The following is an 11,507-nucleotide window of genomic DNA, read 5'->3' as shown; positions in this document are numbered from 1 at the left end:
ATGACAACTTCTGGTATTGCAAAGGTTTTACGCTTTCCCAAACATTTGTAGGTTATATTCGAAACTACGTTAATTTTTTATAAAGGATTTCCAAAATGTCAAATGTCTTACAAATCTTTATCTAAAAAATTTTAAAATAATATATTTGTATATTAAAATATATATTTTAATTAAATATTTGTTATACGATACAAAATTTGCTGAAAACAAAATAAAGTCGTTTCATACGTAATAAATTTTAATAAATTTTTATTTAAAGTTAATGATATCGGCAACGTTTTAAATTTTTATAAAAAAAATTATAACTTAAAAAAAATTTTAATTTAAAAACAATTTTAGTTGAATAAAGTAAGAAAAATATAAAATTTAGACTGGAACACATGTTTGACGTCCTTTAATGCCAGATTTAATATAACCTGGTTTACATACACAGAAGTTCGGTTGAGTGCAATAACCATTGGGACAGCCCTGTGCACAATGTGGCTTACAAACGTTCTTTTGCTGCTCATCCAATATATAGCCAGGATTGCAAGCACAAGTATTAGCACCATCACACACGCCATTCAAACAAGGTAGTTCACAATGAGGTACACAGTTAGCACCAGAACGATCCAATTCGAAACCATTAGGACATTCGCATACATCAGGAGCTGCACAGCGCCCTTTATTGCAACCACTTAACAAGAACAAAGGAAAAAAATTTGAAAAATATATTTTTTGAAAACTAAGTGAGATTTTAACTTACAGTGCACACACAGGCTCACAAATACCAGCCACTTTTAAGTAGCCTGTGTTGCAACTACAGAATCCAGGTGCTGTACAATGTCCATTTTCACAGTTATCACATTTGGGTTCACAAGCGCCAGCTGCAGTTAAACGGAAACCTTCAAAGCAATCACATTTATTAGGCCCAACACAAGTTCCATGTTGACATGCTGGTTCGCATTTGGGTATGCAAAATTTGCGATTAACTGGTTCGATAGTATAACCTGGCTTGCATTTACATTCGTTATCTGATTCACAGATGCCATTACCACAACCAATTGGGCAAGTGGATATACACTTATCATCATAGTTGCGCACATGTCCTGGCATGCAAACGCAAGTATTTGGGGCAGTGCAAATTCCATTCGGACAGTCATCTTTACAAATTGGATCGCAACGTTTGTACACATGCGGATTACGTTCATACCCATCACAGCATATTTGAATTTTACTCATAGCTGGTGTAGTGCCATTGCCAACTGGAATTCTACGATCATCAGACACCAATGAAGATGTTCTACAAAAACAAACAAAACAACATAAATAGAAAATATTGCAAACTGAAAAAATTATTAATTCTACATTGTAGTTGTAATAAATATTAAGTAACTAAACTCGTATCAAGTGACCTCAAGACTGGTGCTAGACTGCCTTGATAAATCACATGTCGATTTTTTGAGTACCGGGATATACTGGCGTACGAGGAAATGAATAAGCAAACACACTAGCGAGAAAGAAGCAGCCACACCGATGCTGGGGCAGAAACCTTTCTGTAGACTAGACAATAGTACGCTCCATTCTTGCATAAAAATTTAATAGAACCAGAATAAAAAAGATTACTGGAATTATATATCAGGATTAAAACAATCCAAATCACTTATTGGTACCTATAACTATAAGATATACTAATAGTGTATGAACCTATTAAAAAAAAAAACTTCGAATCATCACAGGAATCCTAACAGGGCACTGTAAACTAAAACACCACCTTACAAAACTGGGTATACTTACGGATGCAAACTGTAGATTTTGGGAAGAGAATGAGGAGTTGGCCACACATGTGCTTTTATAATGCTCTGCGCTAATGCACATACGAAATAGACTCCTAGGAATGTATATTCTTACGTTAGAGGCAATAAAACTCTGTAAAGTAGGTTCTATACTACTTTTTATTGACGCAACAGGGCTTAGGGACCTACTCTAAACCCAGAAGAGGGCACAATAAACCCTACGCTCGAAGTGCCACATCCCCTAACAATAATAATAATAAATATTAAGTGTTATTTTGCTATATATACCATATTAATTTTTTGGCCCAACAGAACAATTTTGCTTGCGCTATATCTTTACTTACTGCTCTTCAAGAAGAAGTTAATGCCGGTAATAAGGCAAATATTTGAATAGTGGAGGAGTGTTCAAAAAGCAATTCCTTTCTAGATTCTCTTCAAAACATCTATAAAACTGATGTAGCACAAGTACTATGACTAGTGAGCTAAAACTGTGTGCTGCTTTAATGGATACTTAATCACTCTTAAATTGCTAATCATAAAACAATGATATAACTTAAAATTGGTTGTATTCTGAACATATCTGATTCGGGTCATATTGAAAAATTAACTTATCTACAAAAAGAACTTTGATTGACAATTGGATAACAGTCAAAAAGAGTATCGGCTGATATATCATTTCGAGTCATCATCAAGCCAAGCGTAGTGGTACAAACTCAATAATAAGAACTGTCTGATGTTGCGGAACGCTGCGTTTAATTGAAGGAGTGTGTTATAGCCACATTTTTTTTATTGTACATTGTTTCGATGCCGAAAGAAGAAATTGAGGTGAGAACTCTTCATCCAGTCGGATGAATAAAATAATATCGTACTGTAAAGTACTGCACTAACTACTGTGGATTTATATAAACCAAAATTTTTATACAAATCTATATGATTTCAAGTTATATGAATACAGTATTATATTAAATATAGTTCACAAATATGTTTTTCAATGTTAATTATTTTTTTTGCCGAAAGTGACGCATGCGTCTTATAACGAAAAGGAACTATTTAAAAGTTAGAATGGTTGGAATAGAAATGAAAAGACAAAAACAAAAATTTTAGTTAATTTATTGAAATTTGCCTGACCATACAATGCTGTTTCGAGTATTGTCAAGTATTGTCAAGTCAGTGGTGTTAAAAAATATTCAAATTTTTTTTTAATTAGTCCGTATATAATTTGTTTGGCCTAAGAATACCAGGCTCTTAGATCTCGTGCCTGTCAAATTCAAAGCGATGACTAATCGTCATGACTTTTCCACAAGTAACCAAGGCTGCATTTTAATGAAAAGCTATTAAATTCTTTTTTTTTTTTTGAACACATATCGATAGCTCTTTACCGTCTAAATACTAGATTATCTATCATTTACAGTCATAACCTTTAAAAGTAAACACAAAAGCATCTTTATTAATTGGACGGACAGACAAACTAAGAAAAATAAAATTACTGAGAAACAAATGCAAATAAATGTATACACACATATGTATATATATAAATATATATAAATGTTCATATTTAGTGATTACGATGAGACATTGTTGCTGTTTTGAACACACAGATAACTAAATGTTTGTTGACAATGGTGTCAAGCAAACAAATTTTCCAGAATTCTTAAACCTTTGCCTTATCCATAAAAAACATCGAGAAATTAGCGATAAGATGAGTTTTTGACTTAATTGCAGTTGCATGGAACTTATTATTTAATATTGTGGGTCAGTTAGTGCTATGCTTTATCAAAAATAATTTTTTTAATATTTAAACAAGAATTGTTAATGCTATTTAGTATATGATTATTATGCGTGTATAACATATATATTAACAAAAATTCTTTTATTTAATAGAATTGTTTTAAAATACGTTTAAGTAAGCTTTCATAAGATATCTGTAGAAGTAAACAGTACTTTTTAAAAAACTTTTCAAAAATATCTATAAAAACATCTTTTTAAATATTTATAAAAAACATACTTATAGATATTTATAAAGATCAGTCACCACATCATGTAATATATTTGATAATGAATGGAAAGTGTTTTGTATGGTTGTAGACAGGCCACCTAAAAGGCTAGTACCAACAGCCCGTTAAAGGATTTAAAACATACTTTATGAAATTGGAATAAGAATATACATAATACATATACAAAATATACATAAGGTCAATTATTGATTAGTCTGATGAAGTGATAAACATTAATCCAGTCAAGGCGTAAAGAGTGGTTTTGAAGATACCTCGAGCTCAAACAGCTTCAACATAGAAAATAAAATATATATAACATAAAATAATATACATAATATAAAATATATATAAAGTATATTAAAATCGGTGTTGTTTTTTAAGGAATTTTAGCTTTTATTTCGATCGTAATTTTTTGTATATATCTATTGTATTTCGGCAAATTCGCTTTTGCCTTCATCAGAAGAGTTTCTAATATTGGAATTGGAGAAATACTCCTAGCTTTAGGAGTAGTTAATAAGTTATTTATTATTTCTACTTCTTAATTTGTTTTACATGATTAAAAATTAATACATAAGAGCTTATTCATATAAGACAATAACTTTGAATTGTCCTTTATGAGGTTTTGCTCGAATTTCTGTTACATTGTGTAACCCGGATATTTGAACTTTTGGAACAAAGAAGTAAAGTGAATCATGAAAAAATGTCTTCATGGAACATATAACTTTAAAAAGTAATAGTGCAAACAATAATAATAATAATTACAAAGGAATATGTCTAATAAGTCCGCATAAATTACAGACTCTCGTTTAAGAAGGCTGCAAGCTTACTATATTCTACACCATTACAGCATAGCACTCAAGCAATATTATAAGGAACTTTAATAACATAATTTTATTATACCACATAGAGTACTGAAACAGTCCAATTCAATTGGCCCTGTATTTTAGAGGCTCACAAATATAAGTTAGTAAGTTATTTAGTCACTTAGTTTATAGTAAAAACATGTAAGATAAGTGAGTGCAATTACTGTTTTTATAATTAAATAAAAATAATAGAACTTGTTTTTCGTTTTGGAAAAGATATAAAATTTGTTATATTAAGCATTTGCCAGTTAGAAATCTAGTTAGAAACTTTATAAAAAATTCTTTCAGATACAGACTTTCTTAATGTTTGGTCCGCTATTATATTAATCGGTTACCCAATAACATAATATAACAAAATAAAAATAATTAAATCAATTACATTATAAATAATTATTTCTCAAACAATTTTGATTTAATTTTTAATATACGAGTATATTCTGTTCTATTCTATGTCCAAAATCAACATGGAAAAGTTCAACGTTAAATGAAATAAATACCATTTTGCAGCCCCTAGGAAGAAGAATAAGCAACATTACTGATATAAAGGACTAACATAAGGTTGCGAAAGCGACTTAGAGACAGCCTATACCCGACTTATAGACAGTAGGAGAGGCTGCTCGAAATCATTGACGTCGAGCAAGGCTTATTATTATTATTACTAATATATATTCAAAATTTTATTAATAGAGACAATGCAGCAGCTTTGTCTGCAGCATTACCAAAAGGTCTGAAAACCCAAGAGGTTTGCATCTGCATTTTTTCAAGTAACTTAAGAAGTATATAAAAAATTCTAGTTTGTTAATAAATTATTCATTAATTTTACCAAATCTTTGGTGTAAAATTATAATTTTATTTAGTAAGCCTACAAAAATTAACACATTTATTTTGAAAGCACCCATTCTAATCTAAAGTCACTTTACTCATTATTCAATGCTAGATTTTATTATTTAAATTTTTTTAAGAAAAAAAAATCTCGCTATAAAATTCATTTTGAGTTATTAAATAATCATAGAGCGAGGATGTAGAGGTCAGCAGTTTATTGTTGGCGTATAATCAATAAGAAACGAAAAAATCACACAGAAAATTATTTAAATTCGTTTGTTTTTTAAATTTCAAATAGTTTTTAATTAAAATTTACTTAATATTTCATGTGATGATAATTAAAAATGATCTCATTAGAAGACGAAATAAAATACGAAACGAAATAAAAACTTAACCAGAATTGTATTGTACATATACATTATGAATAGACATATATATATATATATATATATTTATAATTATAATTATATTTATAATTAGAACAGCATTACTTTATGGGTGTGTCAAAAGCTACAAGTCGCTCAAAGTCAGGCTCTCTGAAGGGTCTTCAAAGTGCCTTGGTACATCCGCACAAACGACATGCTAAGAGACCTTAGAATATACCCGATCAAAAAATACATAAGGGACAGCGCCCTGAAGTTATATGCGAAAATTGACAGGCTATCCTACTTACCACTATCTAATCTTAGAGTAATCACTCTCCGCATGGGGAGGTACGCAGATCTTAGATCAATCACTGAATAATCTTGAAGCTTATAGGCATAAATTAGTCAATGAGATGGGTGGGACCATGTAATATCCCTAGGTATCAAAGAGTAAAAGTGCCCAGTTGCGCTAACTCGAAAAAAAGAACAACATCATCATCATAATATATATTGACAAAAATATAAAGAAATATATTAATATTAAAAATAATATTTTATCTTAAACTATCTTAAAATTTTAAAAATTTGAATATCTAATGAAAAGAAATTTATCTTAAAAAAGAAAAGTGGTTATATAGCGAAAAAATTTTTCAAATCCAGAAATTTAAGAAATTAAGTCTATTGTTGGGATGACCTTGTCATATACAAATTATCACTGGTGTTTGAAAACATCTAATAGTTTGTAGAAATAATTCAATTAATTAATTTTATTAGTTGAATTAAGAAGTTTTTCGAACAGTAGTAAATAACAACAACAAAAATTAACTTTATATTATTTTAATTAATTAAGTTTTTGGCTGAACATACAGCTGTTTCGAGTATTGCCAAATTTCCATCATCAGTGGTCTTAGAAATAATTATTGTATGTAATTATTCGTAAATAATTGTTTAGTTGAATTAAACAATTTAAAGTGCAAGTGTCAGGAACCTTATGCTGTGAAATTTCAATTATAGACTTATGTGTAACCTTACAATTTAGGTTTTGAATACAATATAACAGATTGTTTAAAGTCCGTACAAAGCAAACCAAAAACAAAAATTTACAAAATCAAACTAATAAAATTTTTGTATTTATAATAATTAAACAAATTGATTAACGAAGAATGATAAATGATAAAATTATTCGATTAAAACAAAATTCATTTTAACCTGAGATAAACGCGAAAGATATTCCGATAGTACCACAACGGAACCCAGACCTAAGAGAGTCACAAGTCCTTCATTGTTATAAACTGCCACAACAATACCTAGTAACTAGCATAAAAAATTTTTATACATCGGTTTCATTTTGTTTCAATAATATTTACCCAGCTATTAAAGCTTGCTTATAACAGAAAAGATCCGTTCCAGAAGTTTAGATTTCGTTCGAGAAGTTTATTAAGTTACGTGAGTTCGTAAAAGTCGAAACGCTTAACGTGAGAAACTGCGTTTCGCGAAATATTATATTTCAATCGAATAAAATCCTAACATCACGCACAATCTGTGGAAAAGAATCGGGAGAATATTTATTCGGGATCCTTTCATAATAAAAGGATTTAAATCATGAAAACCGTAAGGTAATAAAAAAAAAGTAAAAGTTCAAAAAACAAAATTCTAAAAAATTGTAATTAATATAATTAATTATAATTAATACTATGATAATTTATAGTTTTAAGGCATATACACTAACTAAAATGATTATTAACTAATTTATAAAATTTATGTATTAACAATATGTATTATTGTTACAAATTAATAAGCTAATGTTATCAATTTTTAGAGATACTGTAACAAAAGTATCTAATTACTTTCAAAATGTAATATATATGACAATTAATATATAAGCACATCATATTACACATCCATTATTAGATTTGAGAATAATAGTTACTTTTGTATACATATATTGGGATAACTAATTTAAAATATACTACTTTCAGGCCCAATATTTAAAAAGAGTCTAGTTATATTGATACATAGAGAATATAATTCACAGATAATCTCAGATAAGCCCTTGTTAAATTTTGGAAACCCAAAAAAGTAAATTTTGCCATTTTCTGTCACGTTTGACTTTAACAGTTTTAAAATAAGTTTAGTATGTTGCATTTAAAATAGATTTAATCAAATTTAATAGACTTATGCCAACGCTTGAACTGATACTTAATATTTTATGGCATACCTTTCAACTCCTCTCATGATTTGTTTTTAACAACCAAATTTGGCTTAAAACGTTTCCCTTGTAGTGCTAATATGGGCTTCGGAGAGAAAGCCCGAAGATGAAATGAAAGAAGCACAAACCAATGTCAGTGATATACAGTGTTGCTCTGCATTCGTAAGAGTTTTTCCAAAAACTTTTGTAAAATGCAGAATGCATCACGCACACTTTTCAAATTATTAATTCCGGCTATTTTTCATAGAGGATATATATAGATACGCTCTCTCCTTCTGACATTAGGAGGTCCTCAACGGACGACATTCTGGCTTTCATTCGAAAAGTGGAATGTCTTCTGTTCGGTTAGGGTCAGTTGCAGCACAAAAGATCAATCTGGTCGCAGTGCTCTACTCCTTTGGGAGCTTGTACCCCGTTTATTTCTATTCTATTCTATATAGATACATATTTCATTTTCACACATTTACTGTCTAAATTTAAGAACGTCATATTTATATAATAGAGTAAATAGTATCGGTTTAAGGACTACATTTTTTACGCTCGTTTTTTAAAATTGAGAATTCGATTAATTTAAATAATTTAAGTGACAGTACTGTACTGTTTGTATCAAATCTTATTCTTGAAATAGTTCGGAAATGTAGCCTGCGAAAATTAAATGTTTTTTAAAATATTTTCAGTCATATATTCGATAAAACACATTCACTATTTGTATGTCCTATGACAAGAAGTCTTCTTCTAATAGAAAAAAGGTAACTGTAAGACCATTTTCGTATAACCCTTTCGGACGCTGCCAAATATCTATCACTAGTGGCTTTTGAAAATATCTATTGGTTTTATGGTCCATATAAAAAAATAAACATATTTTTGTATTATATACCACGTTATCCAAATATCAAAAGAATATTTTCAATCGTAAAAATGTAATATTAGACAGTCAGTTTAGCATTGAACCTCAAAATGAATGGTAATAAGCTACAAACTTCCATAAACCTCTTTTTTTACAATTTATTAGTTTGATGAAAATTTGCAAAATGTCGAAATATTCTTGAATTGACTCATTTCATTTTGAACAAAGATTTATACCACTTCACAGTTTATTAACCTTCATTCCAAAGTATTATCTGACTTGACTGTACTATATTTCTTTCTTTCAACTTACGGCACTTCTTTATAGCAAACGCCAGATGCCATAGCGGAACGGGTTTTGTTGATAAACTCTGCAGTTGGATCCAAAACAATGTGTGGGCGGAATGTGGTATGCGGTAAAACTAATCCCACAACTCCGCTGTTACCTAAATAATGTTCTCCAGTATTGGTTACTTCGTGATTTGACCAATCGCCACCTCTATATGTCTCAGCAGGTATAAAGTTGCGATTATACGCATAACTATCACTGCCATTGAAATGATGCTCTTCGGTGGCGTTACCCAATAATAAACTCCCAGAACTGTGACCAGGGTAATGCGTTTTGATGCCAGAAGTTTTTATTTGCGCTTGAGCAGCGTAAAATGTGCAACAACAAAATATTAAAAGCACTTTCGTGAATGATGCCATCACTTTTTTTCTTACGTTCACTGAAAATGACGTAATTTAATTGATTTACAATTACTTGCCGCAGGTGTTAAATACAATATATATGTCTTATATACGAATACGTTTCAGTTCGCGCTAAGACTTTTGTTAATTTTCAGAATTTTTATTTGTGAGCACAACCGTCAGCGATTGAAATGAAATAGAAACTGAGCTTGGCGGAACTGCTTCAGATGCAAATATGTGCCCAAGATTATTAGCTCAAAGCAATTTTTTTAAATAAACAAAATATAAAATAAAATTATTAAACAATAACAACAACAAATATATGTGTAAATACAAATTAGAAAGCATATCAATCGCAATAATCGCGTTCGTTTTCCAATGAAATCTCAGTGCTTCCCTCTGATACGTAATTTGATTTTATAAATTAAAAAATTTGTTCAAAATTTATTATTTTTGCAAAAACTAATAAGTATTATCGTTCCCATTTCTTAGAAAAACCTCAAATAAATTCTAATAAATGAACAAATTTATCTACTATACGTAGTTCAAAACACAGATCCATTAAATAAGCAGTATTTCTCAATTTTTGAAGACTTGAATAATTTTCATTCTGTTTTTATTTCTGTCAAATAAATTAATAAAAAATATATATTAATATTGATTTACAAATTTGAATTTGTTTATTATTATTATAAAAATGCAAGACTGTAAATATTTACAGAAAGAGACCACTTTATTTTATGTATCTTATCTGCTCTCATACTAATCTATAACAAATAAATAAATGATCAACCTGTTATAATAATCAGTGTTTTCTTCTATATTATATATCAATTTTATAGTAAGAAAAAAAATCTATAACTAAAAATGAAATATTCTCTTTTTTTATTATTTGCGAATTTGTGCTAAGCCTGCACTATTCTTTTTATAGTTAATCCAATTCCATGATTTTAAAAACCCCTTCTTAAAACAATCTCTGTATACACCCCTGTGACATACATATGTTAGTGAGCTTAAATTATGTATTCTACTTTATCAATTGTTATTTTAGTTTTATTAAAGAAAAAACTGTTATAATCTGTATTTATCTCCATTATAACATTTTTATTTGTTAATGTTTTTTTGAGTACTGAGAATGCGCGTTACTGAAATATATATTTTAGGTTGAAAGTCTTTGGGTAGTATGGGTAGGGCTTCATGACATATTTCGAGAATCTGAACGCTAAATCTTCAATGATCCATAGGGGCACTGAAGTATCCCAAATATTCCTGCGTAAATCTTTCAGATGACGACATTATTGCATTGACCTGACACGCACACATTTACATAAGTAAAACGATATCTGCATATATAGCATTTACAATCGTTTAATTAATAATTAAAATGATAAATTACATTCCTTTGTAATTAAAGTAATCTACAGTGTCCTCTTCTGGTACACAGTATATGCCAATGAAACCAATGCACTGAGGAAAACCTAATCTCACAAATCCTTCAGACCGCTCATTAGATTTCTCTGTAGTCAAAGAAAAATTGTTTAAATAAATTGGAAAAAGATGCTTTAAGACTTTGTCGCGAAATGAAAGGAATATTTAGCATGCAGCACACAGTCCCAATTTCAAACAAATTCACAATAGTGTGATAGTCACACAAAACACAATAAATCATATTGCAACGCGTTTTTCTAATAGAATTCGTGATTGTTTTATTTTTTTCAAACTATTTAAGTGTTTATCGGGAAATAATCTTGTAAATTAAGTTCCCCAAAGGAAGTATCGTTGTCGTTAATACATGACTGTATCCTCTAGTACGTCTGAAATTGGAGTTGGTGAATCATCCGGTGTATAGTCTAAGCTTGTTAGAAATTCCGTTAACGATACCAGTCTGATATTGCGGATATTATGCTAGTTGAGTTCGCATCTTATAGCATTAAATTTTATGA

At 29.5% G+C, this 11,507-nt stretch overlaps 1 protein-coding gene across 1 annotated transcript; it reads right to left on the bottom strand.

Annotated features, from left to right (window-relative positions):
• Positions 1–313: 313 nt before the first annotated feature.
• LOC119687478 (fibrillin-2) lies at positions 314–9,782 on the bottom strand. Its single transcript, XM_038101807.1, has 3 exons — positions 9,188–9,782; positions 746–1,282; positions 314–676 (listed from the first exon to the last, which is right to left on the bottom strand). The coding sequence occupies exons 1-3, from the start codon at positions 9,580–9,582 to the stop codon at positions 367–369; spliced, it is 1,242 nt and encodes a 413-aa protein (XP_037957735.1). The 5' UTR covers positions 9,583–9,782; the 3' UTR covers positions 314–366.
• Between the last annotated feature and the right edge of the window lie 1,725 nt (positions 9,783–11,507).

This window comes from Teleopsis dalmanni, chromosome X (assembly GCF_002237135.1).
Source record: "Teleopsis dalmanni isolate 2A chromosome X, ASM223713v2, whole genome shotgun sequence".
NCBI lineage: Eukaryota > Metazoa > Arthropoda > Insecta > Diptera > Diopsidae > Teleopsis > Teleopsis dalmanni.
This window is presented reverse-complemented; position numbering and strand designations above follow the sequence as displayed.